The following is a 14,148-nucleotide window of genomic DNA, read 5'->3' on the forward strand; positions in this document are numbered from 1 at the left end:
CTAGATCCCTGTCTTTTACCCTACACAGAAATTAATTTAAACTGGATCAAAAATGTCAACATAAGAATTTTGAAATAGTGGTGAAAAACATACTAAAAATAAACGGTAGACACAGCAGCACAGAAAACCTCAGATGTTCAGGATGCTCAGAAAGATGTTCTGAAAGGACTTTAGTTGCTCAGGAAATCCTAAGAGTTGACAAGTGGTTCTGCAGGAAATTAGAAAGCTTAGCTGAAGGTGGTCTTTCACACACTGGGAGGCAGAGGCAGGGGGTCTCTGAGTTTGAGGAGAGCCAGGGCTCTCTACACAGAGAACCACCTTCTCAAAAGAAGAAAAAACAAAAAGAAAAGAGAAGAGAAGAAAAGAAAGGCAAGAGAAAAAGTCAAAGAAAGAAGGGAGGGATAGAGAGGGATGGGGAGAGAGAGTTGTCTTTTATAAAAAGATAAAGAGAGAGGGGATATGTTTTGTGGATAGGTAGTCAGGTATGGGGGAAGGGGGTGCCTCCATGGGCCTTCCCCCTGAGAGACCAGCCACAGGATGGTATAGTATAAAATAGTTTATTGAGGGCATGGAGAGGGGAATTGAGAGGGTAGTAGAGACAGAGAAGGGGAGGGAAAGGAGGAGAGGAGAGGAGAGGAGAGGAGAGCGGAGAGGAGAGGAGAGCAGGGGTTGGGGAGAGGAGGGGGGAGAGGAGGGGAGGAGAGGAGAGGAGAGGAGAGGAGAGGATACAGGCCGGCCATGAGCACATGAAGAGAGAGGGAAGGGAATGGGGAGAAAGTGGGAGCCAGAAGGGAAGAGCAGGAGAGTGAGGAGGGGTCAAGCAGCCCCTTTTATAGTGAGTCAGGCATACCTGGCTGTTGCCAGGTAACCATGGGGCGGGGCTTAGATTGAGAGGAGCAGAGAGAGGAGTGCTTTTGCCCAGCAAGAGAAGTAACAGTGAAGAGACAAGAGACACTGGCTCTAGCCTGACAACCTGAGTTCAGTGCCTGTGATCTGCAGGGTCGATTGTCAGGTCATGGCCAGTGCCATAGCCCTCCAGTGGCTATTTGCATGTGCAGGTGTGCACAGACACGCTAAATAGAACAAAGAAAGGTCTCCAGCTATGCTTTGGATGGGGAACTGATATCTGGGATATGTAAAGAAAGGCAAAAATAAACACCAGCAAATTTGTCCAACCAGTAAGTGGGTCAATCAGCTAAAACTCTCACAGAAATTAGTATAAATCTCCAGTTAGTGTTTGAAAAGGTGTCCAACATCCTCAGCCATTAAGGAAAGGTAAATTAAAAGTCAGAAATGACTACCCCATCATGTTTTATTTCAGAAGAACTTGTTTGGTTTTTACTCTGATTGGTCCAGAAACACATTAGAATATTTGTCTATATTATTTAGGAAAAATACCAGAAATTTTAAGAGATTGGTGGCAAATTCCTGCCACTGAAAGATTTCATGTTGCTGGCTTCTGCTTTCCAGCTGCTCCAATATAGCTCCCAGGAGGCCAAGAGAGCTAGCTCCCCCTCCTCCTTCTCTCCTGCATGGTCTGTGGTGAGAGATGGTCAGTTCCAAACGTGCACCCTTCTAACTTCTTCTTTAAGACCTTGTTTACCCCAAGGCATTAGCCTCCTGCATCAACCCTTCTGCAGCCCTCATGACCCTCAAGTGTCTTGTAGAGAGCCTCACTCACTTCCTGCATGCGTCAGACACTTCTGGTCTCTCAAAGGCAGTCCTACTTCCTGTGTGGGGAAGATGGCTAGCTGCATGCGCTCCCACAGTCACCTTTCCTCTCTCTGACTTTGGTTTCTCTGGGAATTTCCGAGCTTGGGGCCTTGGACTCAGTGTCCTCGCTGCCTTTTCTGGTCTTTTCTCAGAATTGGGGAAGGGTAGGTTTGGTGGTAGGTAGCATGGAAGCGACCAGCACTGGGACTGACTGTGGGGTCAGGAGCAGCGGGACCTCTGTTGTCCTGCATTACATGATTAGCCTCAACAGCCCGGCTGAAATCTGACAGCTGTGCAGCCATGACTCATTTAAATGTGACTTTCCCGGACTAGAAATAGACATTTTTTTCTAAGGGATCTAATACTTGACTAATTAACTCTACCTTCTGGCGAGAATATGTAACCTTGGAAGTGCTGCTATATTTAGAATAATCTCTAAGAATGACAGTGTAGAATTTCTGGCTTTTCATAGCACCTTAATTAATTTTCTTTTGTTTTGGAAAGCACTTCAGGTGTTTTTTTTTTTTTTGTTTTTTTTTTTCTCCACTTGCTGGTGCTTCAGATCCCATCTGGAGTCAGGGACAGGGAGGGCTCAGGCTGTGCTCCCTGACAGGAGGTGACATGCAAGTGACAACCAGTGCAGCTGCAGAGGGGAGTTGTACAGAGGGCTCCTTAGGCACTAAGGGCTCTATTAGTGACCAGTGCAGGAGACTGGTCTTGCCAGAAAGACAGCTTTTGTGGCTTGGAGCTCCAAAGGGATGGATGACTGACTGACCTAACCAGCCAGTTTGTAAGTAGGCATCTCACCCAGCACCATCTCTGTGGCCAGACCACCTAGACACAGCGTGACCCATGCCCTGGGCCTGGATGCTTTTCCCTGCCCACCTCCAACTCCTAATCCCCCCTCCTTGCTTGCTTTCTTCCTTGCCTTGTATCTTTTGTAGTTTGCATTGAAAATATCCTACAGGATGATTATGAAAAACACATACAAACCATTAAATTAACTCCCTTGCAAAATTTTAGATTTGGCTTTAAATTTCCTGAAGCTGAAGATAAAACAAAATGAGCTGCCTTGTTCTCCATGTCAGAAGGAAAGGCGGCAACTGTGTGCAGAGTGAAGAGGAAGGCGGCTCTCAGCACCTAACCCTGCCTGCTTCCAGACCGCACCGAGGCAGACCCTCCTGGGCTTGTTTCTGAACCCGTCTTTGCTTTTAGCTACCTTCCTGTTTGTGTCTCGGTGAACTTCTCTTTGGGTTGGATTTGACGGGCGAGCATCTGGTCCCTGTAGCTAGAGGCTGGAATCTAACATGGAGACGTTTCACCTCCTGCTCCCTGGAACATTCTCTTGTTGCTCAGTCCCCTTCTACTACACATACCACGATGCCCTTCTTGGGCTTCCTGATCCCTGTCAGCTTTCTTTATTCCGTCTCACTGTTGCCTTTTGCCCTGTAATCTTCATATTGTAAACACTGTCCTTAAAGCCTCGGATTTCTTATGCTCACTTTGCTGGTAACACTTGACACTGTTAGGTTTAGTCCACGTATTCTTCATCTGTAGGAATTTTTAAATTCATCTTCAAAGATAATAAGAGAACCAGATACAATCAACTGTAGTCCAAGAACACAGCGTCAAGTTGCCCCAAATGCCATGCTCTAATATAGTATGATTTCACAAAGTTTTTATAGAATTACGTATCAAAGCATGGTTAATGCATTGTTTGACACATTAGGATGGGTTGGAACAGAGCCAGGAACTCTTGTCTGATGCCAACTTGACTTTTGGTTGATGGAAAGGACTGACTTGATAGTCAGGTGGATATTGGTTCCCACGTGGAGGTGAGCAAGAGGTGACTCTTTAGGGGACTGCAGGGAGCCCAAGGCTGTCTACCAGCCTCATCATTTCAGTTCTCCACAGTCACAGCCACATCAACAGTTCCTCAACTTTATACAGCGTTTAAGGTGTGTTTGACTTTTTTTCTAAAAACATCAGTTCACAGTTCTGTTGGCCAAGCAGTCACCATTTGTGCATGCAAAGACCAAATAGTGCTTTGTATCCCAGTGTGATAGAACCCACTACTAGGAACAGCAACTACTAAACCCTCACATCGCCAACTCTTCCTGCTGTCGTGCACCAGGTCTGAATTGTTTTCAGCCTCAGTATGAGATACATGTGATGTGTAAACTTCGAGATAGTGTACCTAATGTCAACGTAGTAAAAACACAGTGTGGCCTGAAGATTTAATGGCAACAGATGAGAGAGGGGGGCATTTATAATAAACCAAAAATGGCATTTTTAAACTGCATACATAATGTCTCCCTGTCTACAATTATTTGTATTTGATATAACGGTTTTGTTGATGTTCAGAGTATTAAAAATAACTTACTATGTTTCAATTATAGATTTCCTTTTAATAGGTTTGATTTGATAGCTGCAACCTCACAAAGGGTTGATAGTTCTAATTATAGGAAATGTTAGGTCCTAACCTTGGAGTAATAATTTGGTGCCCCATTATCTCGGGACTGTACCAAATCCACTTTGGGACCCTTATTTATATTGCAAATGAAGTCAGATAACAATATAGCATTCCTTTCATTTCTCTTTTATCAAAATTGTCTTTGCCCTTGTACAAGTATTTTTGGTGACAGGGCTAAAAAATAGAGCTGAGACTTATGAGAAATTGAGGGTTTCATGGGCTTTTCAGGAGAAACCAAATCTTAGGTTGTTATCGGAAAGAAAAATTGGAGTCACTGTATAATTTCATCCATTTACTTTTTATTGGTAAAATATGAATATTTCAAATTTTGAAGTCCTCCCAGTTATACTGTAGAATAACTTAAATATTGATTTAATCAAGAAACATGGACCTTTTGCAGGTGTATATGTACGTGTGTGGTAGTTTGAATGAAAACTGCCCCATTTTTGGTCTCCCTTTTATGGAACTGTTTGGGAAGGAGGCTATTTCCAGTTAGCTCTCTATGCTTCATGTTACGTCTCAAGATGTGAGCTCTCAGGTTCTGCTTCCGTCCCATGTCTGCCTTCTTCTTGTTGTGCTTCCTGGCATGGTGGTCACATGTTTTAACCCTCTGAAACTATGAGCCCAAATAAAGTCTTCTGTAAGTTGCCTTGGTAATGGTGTCTTATGACAACACTAAAAAAGTAGCTAAGACTGTGTGTTTGTGTGTGTGTGTGTGTGTGTGTGTGTGTGTGTGTGTGTGTGTGTGCGCGCGCGCGCACGCGCGCGCACACACGCGCATCTGGGCATGTGGGGGGGGGCATGTGTGTGTGTATGTACATTTGGGCATATGTGTGTGGAAGCCAGAGGTCGATGCTGACTTTCTTGAGTTTCTCTCCATATTACCTTTTGAGATAAGGTACCCTGATCCTAGAGTTCACAGAGTTGACTAGTCTCGCTGGCAAGCTAGCTCCAGGCATACACATACTCTGTGTTCCAGGAGTTGGGATAATAAGCATGTACCACCAGGTGAGGCCTTTACACTTGGATCTGAATTCCAACCATCATGCTTGCACGACAAGCATTTTACCAAATGAGCCAGCATCCTAGCCCAGGAAACAGACTTCTCAAATAAGAAGTATGACAGCTGTCATCAGGGACTTGGTCTGGGCTCTTGTGTTGTTTTGTTTTGTTTTATAATTTGGGTTAAAAGAACCCATTTTGTTTGTTTGTTTATTTGTTTATTCCCTGGAAAGAATAAATGAGGTCAGAGTTACTTTAAGGTAATCAGAGGTCTAAGTCTGTCATAGGTCTTTCAGAGCCTTTAATCTGTATTTTAACATTTTAAATATTAGTAGAAACATAGCCATCAAATTGATTGGATCAAAAACTTAACATTCTTTTCTATTTCCTTAACAGGAAACAGTTTGCTAGCTTTTTTAAGAGTTTGAATTTAAAATAAGGTATCTCCAAATGGAATGCCTTTTGAAATATTTAACATAAGTCTTTGCCAATTTAAAAATAAAAAAGTTTTAAAAATCCAAATTATATTTAATAATGAAATGATCTTTTTTTAATACAAGAAGTAAGCAAAAACCTTGAATGTGGGTTAGAGATTCAGTGGTTGAGAATGTGTCTAGATCACCCGAAGGCCCTAAGTTCAGTTCCCAGCACTCACTTTAGATGGCTGACAACCACCTGTAACTCCAGCTCCAAGGAATCTGAGGTCCTCTGGATTCCACAGGAACCTGCGTGTGTGCTCACACTGCATTGCCTGCAAGCCATAGAAATTCATGTTTTGGGTTTCCCTTACCTGAAGGTAGCCAGAGAGTATCCTCTGAGGTTGGGTAAAGCGTATTTGGACTGCCGGCTTTGGAATAAGCACCAAGCTAGGTGGAGCCTCTGTTTGCACCTTAGGGTCATAGAGTAAGCTTAGCTGCACACTCAGTCTTCCTAACACTGCAGCCCTTTAACACAGTTCTCACGCTGTGGTGACCCCCAACCATAAAATTATGTTTATTTGTTGCTACTTCATACCTGTAATTTTGCTACTGTTATGAATAGTAATGTAAATATCTGATATGCAACCCCTGTGAAAGGGCTGTTGACCCTAAAGGGGTTTTGACACACAGGTTGAGAACTGCTGCCCTACAGGTATACTAAGGGCCTCATCTCCCTGCCTAGATTCTGACGGGGATTTTTGCCCAGGCACATTGTTCTCTAGAGACATAGGCTAAGTTAAACGTGGCACAGATCTTTGTGAGCTGGCAGAGCTGAGCTCTACTCCTGTTTCTACTTGACCCCAGCACCGTGCCATGAGGTAGAGAGCCCGCCTGGCCATGGAACCTAGGAAAGCCAGTGTCTGCCTCAGTTGTGTCCTGGGACTGTGCAGACAGTTTCCATTGGGGGCTGTGTTGTAGTCTGAGTTAGGAGCAGTAACTTTCTACATAGTTCTTGTGTAGTTCTGTCATCTAATCTGTATGTGGACCAGTCCTGCTTCTAAGAGTTGAGATTTCATTGGGCCATTCTCCTCTGTGAGCAGGTGACTTTGGGACAGGGATAGTGAAGTCTGAGACCTCTTGCTGACCTCATGTCTGAAAGCTTTCTCCGTGCCGGATGTGACTATGAATGCTTAAGCCTAGGCTGTTCTGTTGGTGATCACAGTGCTTTCCTCATTGAAACGTAGCAGCTTTGACCTGATAGTAAAGGCAGTGCCAGTGCCGTCCACACAGAGACACCCATGGTGATGCCTCCAGGCAGATGAGAACCACCCAGCAGCGCTCTTCCCGTTCATTACGCTGGGCCTGAACGGCTTCAGCATGGAACACTGAAATGATGTTGTCTTTGAACATTTTCAAAGTAATGTAGCAACTCTCAGTGCAGCCACAGGAAGAAATAGGAGTTTTCTGGTAACAGACAGTAAAAACGAACAGTTTCCAAATACTTAAAAAACTCAATAACAAAACAGTGTTATTTGACGAGGCAATGCCTTAGTTTCCTTTCACCATGATCAGATGCCAGGACAAAAGTCCTCTCACACCCACAGTCGACATGGAATAGTGATGGGGTCAGCTGTCCTTATGCTGCTGCCTACATAGAGGGTGGTCTTCCTCCTCAGTTAACCCAAGAAAATCTTTGACATGAGTGCCCACAGCCAACCCAGTCCAGACAGTCCCTCGGCGATGCCCCTTTCCCTGGTGATTCTACATTATATCAGGTTGTAATCAAAGCTAACCAGCATAAGCCGCTCAGTTTATGAGAATTTCAGGTAGGGTAGGTTGTATTTGTAGGATTATTCCTATAAGGACGTTTCCCTATCATTTTGGATCCAATAAGAACCAAGTATCTGTTGAGCACTCTTCCCTGGCTCTTGATATAAATGCTCATTAGTGAAAGAAAGGAGAAAGGGAGGGACCAATCATCTCACACAGGCCTGCTGCCTTCATACATAGTCAAGATGGCTGAGGAAAGAGACCAGGACACAGGACTGTGCTCCAGGGCTCGTATCAGTCATCAGTCTGACCTGACAAGAGGTGTGGCTGCTGCTGCCTGTTTCAGGTGAGCCTCTACGGCCAACCACAGACTCACTAGCTCACATCCACAAGAACTCGGAGCCAAGAGAGCACAGCATCCCGCCTAGATTTTGGCACAGAGTGGTCGAGAATTGGTAGTGGAATAGATTAGCCTTCATACCACTGCTGTGAAGTTGTGGGAGTGAGATCGGGACTACAGTGTGTAGAGGGGAACTAGCATACATCATTGGACTGGTCAGCAGAGTGATAACTTTATATCAAAGACTGAAGTGCCATTTAGAAAGGCTATATAGAAACCGTTGAGTTCCTTCCTATTAGATGATAGCCCAAGGAAGGGATTTAAATAAGGTGAAAGCTACGAGGATTGGTCAAGCTAAGAATCTGCTCCTTACACCAACGTGAAGGTTTGGTCTGTGCTTGTTGATTTTAGCCTCTTAATTAAATTACACTAGAGGAAGTTTTGCTGTCAGTGAAGTAACATCAGACCCATTGATAAGTGCTGATTGCTGAGGAAAGCTTAAAGACAGATCAGACTTTGAGGGGGAATTTTTTTTTAAATGAGGCTTCAGAAACCTGTCTAGGGCTAGGGATGGTGATGCACACCTTTAATCTCAGCTCTTAGGAGGCAGAGGCAGAGGCAGGTGGATCTCTGCATTCTAGCATAGTCTACAGAGCAAGTTCCAGGGCTACAGAGGAAAAAAGGAAGATCAGGAATAGGAAGAATATTCCCCAGAATGAGTTCCTACCACATCACCCCTTTCAGTGCTGAACCACATGAATTAACTCTGCTTTTCCTTCTAGACCCCTGCTCTTCCAGACAAGCGAACATGTGGCGGACAGCCCGGCAGTGGGAGACATTATCCCATTCAGCATTATCATTCAGTTCCTGTTCACTAGAGCACCAGCTGAGCTGAAATCCCCCTTCCAGGTAATGCAGTGACGGTGGCCTCTCAGGCAACTTGGTTAGGAAGGGTCCTCGAGGAGTGGCTGGCTCCCTCCTGCTTTCTTTAGTCTCCAATGTCTCACTCTAGTGCCCTGCGTGTGTTTTCTTGGCAGGCAGTGTAAAATTTACCTCTCAAGTCCAGAGTCCAGAATTAGCCCTATAAGGAGTCTCACCTGACTACAGTGTCCCCTGCCTGTAGTCTTAGCACTCAGGGAGCTGAGGCTACATTGCCATGAGTTCCTTGCCTGCCTGAAGTACAAAGTGAGACCCTGTCTTCAAAATCATCCCCATCAGGCTCTACCTCCCAGCACTCGGGAGGCAGAAGCAGCACATGGTCTCTGTGCGTTCAAGGCCAGCCTGGTCAAACGAGTTCCAGGACAGCCAGGCTAAACAGAAACCCTGTCTCCAAAAACAAACAAACAAACAAACAAACAAACCTATCATTATCATCCAACGAAACCAAAACGACAGGAATAATTTCTACTCATGAGGCTCTGTTGATGGGGGCTTCTCTCTTTCTCTCTGTTTATTTACTTGGGCCTACATCAGCAGATCTTCAGGGTTTTTGGTAATGAGGTACATGAAGCCCCTGTGCTGCCTTCTAGACTTCCTTCAGGAAGTGTGAATATCATTGAACCCTCAGAGTCACCAGCGGTTTTTGTGTTGGTATTTGCCGCCATTTGCTGAAGAGTGCACTGTTTTCTGTGTTTTAACCCTGCAGAGGGCAGAATGGTCCCATGCACGCTTCTCCCAGTGGCTGGATGATCACCCATCTGAAAAGGACAGGCTCCTCCTTCTCAGGTAAAGCCGTGTGTTTTAGGGTACACAGGGGGTCCAGGATAGAGAGTGCAGGGGTGGGCGGTGACGGAGCAGCGATTGTGTGGGCGTACATGTGTAGTTGTGGGTCTCGAGGTGGCCACTCCATTGTGTAATCATTTGCATGCTGGATCCCTCTGCAGTGTACGGTTGGGCACGGGGACTATCTAATTTTTCCAGACCTTCATATTCTCCTGTATCAATGCTTGTGCCAGTATTTGCTGCCTTTCTCCACTGTGTTGCAGCCCTGCAGAGGGCAGAATGGCCCATGGCCACTCCTCCCTGTACAGCGCTGAGGCGCATGAGCTCCAGTTCTAAAACAATCTCAGCTGTGAGAGGATGCACTCTGGCTCTGTATCTCATGTGTCATTTCCATGTGCTGCAGTCACTGACATGGTGACCCTTGGATTAGTGAATTTTGAACAGTGACAGCTCCTGGAAGGAAAGGATAGCTCAGAACCTACTTAGATACCACACATTCCCCAGTTGTGGTCCATGAACACAGTCAGGCGTGCACCTGTGCCCAGGCGTGTGCACATCTCCAACCGAGAGCACGGTGCGCAGCCTGCTGAGCTCGTTTTTTTCCATTAATACACCCACCCCTCTGAAACCATGCTCAGAAAGCATCACCACAGAGCTCCGACATGATCCCACCTCCCTGAAGCTCCCCTGTGCCTGACTGAACCTGACTTCTTCCCCATCCACTCCGCTGACTTGCTGCTTTTATTCCATTTGTTAGATGTCATTGTCCACATTTTGTTTCTAGTTTTTTGTACCCAGGAGAGCGGATGCAGACACACCATCTTTTAGCTTTCCACCCCACCCTGCATAGATCCAGGTTTGGGACTCACTTGCATGGGCCCTTAGGCCAGCAAACTTGCTTTCACACATCTTCAAACATACCCCAGAAATCTCAGCTCCCAAATGTTTTCATTTCACCATCCCTCAAACACCCTCTATTCCTCGATACCCTGTCATGGGAGGCTACCGATACCCAACCAGCCACATCAGAAGACAAGTAAATCGTCAGTCAACTCCGGTATACCCGGTTCTCTAATTCCAGTTAGCATTGCTCTATCCCTAAACCCATTCTCTACCCTGCCAATCTAGGTGTGTGGATAAGGCAGGCCAGCTAGCTTATCTGATCGTCAGTGCAGGTAGCAAGCACATGCAGGTCATTGTCACCTGTGTATGCACATGTGAAGGTGGGGCCCATGGGAACAGTGGGACTCAGTGTAGACTTCACTGAAGAAGCTGGGCTCATTAGAAATATCAGCTATCACCTCAGAGCCTCTGGGAGCATATGTGGGATAAGGAAGATGAGCCCAGACTGCTGCTGCTCCTTATCTTTCCTCACTAGGAAACTGGCCCATACAGGGGAAATGCTGAGCGACGAGCTTCCTGTCAGTATCCTGCTTATGGAAGAGGCTTAGGATATGGTCAGGAAATTTGGGTCTCAACTAACTCGTTGATTTGCAGTGTCTCTGGTTTTTTTTTTCCTGAGTCCCAAATATGCACTCAGTTTCAATATAGTTGATAATAGAAAATGATTCAGCAGGTTCCATTTTATCATGTTAAAGCCTTGAAATGAGTTCATCCACATGGCTGTCTTGCTGTGGGTTTGTGATCACCAATCTGTTTTCTTCTGCTTCTTTTTAAAAATGTCTCCTGGGTGACGTCATCGATACTGTTGCTAAGCTCACATTTAGCAAGTGAAAACCATCCTCCCTCCCTCTCCCCCCCATATCTCTCTCTCTCTCTCTCTCTCTCTCTCTCTCTCTCTGAGCCTGGGGACACATAGGGTGAAACCATTTAGACTTCATAGATAAAGCTGAATGGTACTTTGATCTACTGTTTCAGAAAACACTCAGAACCATATGAATCTTCGGACCCTTAGCCACCTTGCCATTGTCTAGAACCCGCAGGCTAGGTTGAAACAGCTTGTCTGTTTCTAATGCCTTAAAATTTTAAGAATCAGAATTTTAGTTCTAATCACAATGAATTTTTTAATGCCTTACAAATTGTTTTTAAAACATCTACCTGCTATGTCATCTACCTGCTGTGTCAACTAACAGTGTGACCTATTAGCACAGGCCAGTCCTTTAGTATTAAACCCCATTGCTTTTCCTCTGTGAGGGAGACTTCAGCAAGCTTGTTTGGTTATAAACCTTACGTAACGCTTGGCCTGACTTCCAAGAAAGCTAATGTTTTCCTGAAGCAAATGAAGTAATTTAATAAATGCTTGAAAATCTTGCTCTGATTTTATGTGGGAGGGCAGCTTAATCTGTTTTCTCGCTGTCATTTCAATGGTGTTTTTGATGGTTATCAAGAGAAAAGAAAAATCTAACCAAACATTTCTGAGCTTCCTTTCAATGTGATGTGCAATTTATATACTTAGCCCTGTGAATGCAAAGTGTTTTTTTTTAAGTGCATTTTGTAAATAGAACAGTATGTCCACTATGGAACATTGGTTTCTAAGATTTTCCACTTATTTCTTAAGACTGGCAAATGGACATATGTGTACACATGTGCGTGTACACACCCCACTGCTTCCAGGTGGTTGAGCCCTTTCTCAGCCTGGCTTTAAAGATATTTGTGGAGTTGGGGCAAATGTCTGAACTGGTGCCAACTGGCACAGAAACAATTTTCTTCATAGAAAAGTTAACTCCCTAAGGGTTGTCTCTGATATCTGACATTGGAACACCCCACAAAATGCTAAGAGTACTGATTTCTGTCTGGTAGTTAGAATTACTGATTAATGGGACTTGAGGCCAGGCATGTGAGCAGAGTAACATTGTTAACGTCTTGTTTGAGAAGTTGGCGTAGTAATGGCCTGCCCGTGCTTCCATATAGCCGCAGGATGCACTCACTCAGACCCTGAACTCCACATGAGGCCAGCCTTCAGGAATTTCAAAATGCTGGGTACTATGTAGTCCGGATTTTTTCACATCTGTGTGACTCCAGGTTAATTTCTTGCTACCTGGAGTTAGGAAGGGTTTTATGACAGGAAATTTAAAAGCTGAGTCCTAAATGATAAAGAGCTGTCCAGAGAGAACCCAAGAAAGGGCATTTGTCCCAAAGATAAGAGAAAGTATGCAGAAGATAGAGTGCATTTCTTTAACTGTAGGATATGTGCATGGTCAAAACCAAACAGGCCCTCTGCCAACCTCTTTCTGAGGGAGAAACACCCTATTTCAGAGTGGGAAATAATCTTATTTTCTTCCCTGAACTGACAGTGGCCTTAGCTGGAGCAAGTGAAGTACAGACTTGATTTGTGTGTCTTTTTCAGGCTACATCCAACTGTCCTGAAGCCCTGAGAAGCATGAAGGGTTGTTCAGTTGTTTCCAACAAAGCTGGGTTGTTTCAGTGCCTCCTCTTGTGAACAAGTGATATTAGAGACAGTGCCTCACGATCCAGCCAGCAGCTTTACATACAAAAGAAAGCAAGCATTTAACTGAAACAAAGTTGTGGGCAGGGGCCAATGTGGAAATAGGTGGGGTGAATCTGAGGGCCTTGGAACTGACTCCACAATAGATGGGAATGAGTCTGAACAGAACCAGTTCCCTGGGCTCAAGGAAGGAATGAGGAACAGAGCAATGCCAAGTGTTTGTTAGATGACCGACGACACTAGAAGCAATGTTACTTAAAATGTCTAGTAGACAAATGAACCCAAAAGAATACATCTGAAGAGTGCTGTTTCCAGTGTTTGGGAATAAACAACAGAGTTGCTAAGTGGGACTTGCAGTGAATATGTAGAGAGAACAGTGGTAATTTGATTTTATAAAGAAGTACAAACCACTCTTACAGCTTTACTGGGTGGACATACACAAGTTTTCCCATGGAGACCGCTCTTGTAGTCTTGTAGCTGTTCCTCCAACTCTGCTGTGGTAGTGGAGAAATGACTTTCAGTGTAAAGGAATAAGCCAAGGGCCTATGAATGTTGCTGCCATTTGCTGACTCCTGTCCCCAGTGCAAGGACATTACCAGAGCAACTGTACAACACCACATGGTTCAGACTTCCTATCACAAACCCTACTAAAAACTAAAAGCCCTCAAATGCTGTAGCTGTAGGCTGCCCCGCCTGTTACTGTGTGCACCGCGCATGTGTTTCAGGCGTTTTCTCCCCTAGCTGAGCTCTGGGGAAACAACACAAGTTATTTCTAACTGGGCAGACAAAGGAAATCGCACACGCCGACACATAACAGACTAAGGTTGGCCACACTGAACCACCCCCCTGGCAGAACTACTGTAGCTCCAATGCATGTGTGAAGGCTGTCGATACTGGCCTCTGGCACCACGCTTTCCAGAAACGGATGGACTTGTCTCCATATCGGCGCTACCAAAACTGTTGGACTTAGGACTTTTTTTTGCATTTACAGGGGAGCCTTGGAAGCTTATGTTCAATCAGTGAAAAGCAGGGAAGGCAAAGAATTCGCACCAGTTTATCCCATTATGGTTCAGCTGCTTCAGAAGGCTATGTCTGCTCTTCAGTGACCGCGGTCTCCGTGCACAGACCTGTCCAGAGGTGGCAACTAGCAACTAAAAATCATAGTTGACTTTCTGTAATTCCCATTGATCTTTCCTTGTTACCTCTAGCACTTTTCCTTTAAAATGTCAAAACAGATCAATCATCACGACCTTCAAATTGCAAACACGTTTTTTGGTTTTTTCCATAAAGGTCCCACCAATGT

At 44.9% G+C, this 14,148-nt stretch overlaps 1 protein-coding gene across 1 annotated transcript in view; it reads left to right on the forward strand.

Moving 5' to 3' along the window:
• The window catches only part of Cog5 (component of oligomeric golgi complex 5), a 290,729-nt gene extending 276,620 nt beyond the window's left edge, over positions 1 to 14,109 (forward strand). Inside the window, exons 20-22 of the mRNA XM_032907620.1 lie at positions 8,500 to 8,626; positions 9,363 to 9,442; positions 13,837 to 14,109. Of these exons, the coding sequence (XP_032763511.1) occupies positions 8,500 to 8,626; positions 9,363 to 9,442; positions 13,837 to 13,951 (322 nt within the window). The 3' untranslated portion in view covers positions 13,952 to 14,109. The remainder of the gene's footprint in view (positions 1 to 8,499; positions 8,627 to 9,362; positions 9,443 to 13,836) is intronic.
• The last annotated feature ends 39 nt before the right edge of the window (positions 14,110 to 14,148 follow it).

This window comes from Rattus rattus, chromosome 7 (genome assembly GCF_011064425.1).
Source record: "Rattus rattus isolate New Zealand chromosome 7, Rrattus_CSIRO_v1, whole genome shotgun sequence".
Classification (NCBI taxonomy): domain Eukaryota; kingdom Metazoa; phylum Chordata; class Mammalia; order Rodentia; family Muridae; genus Rattus; species Rattus rattus.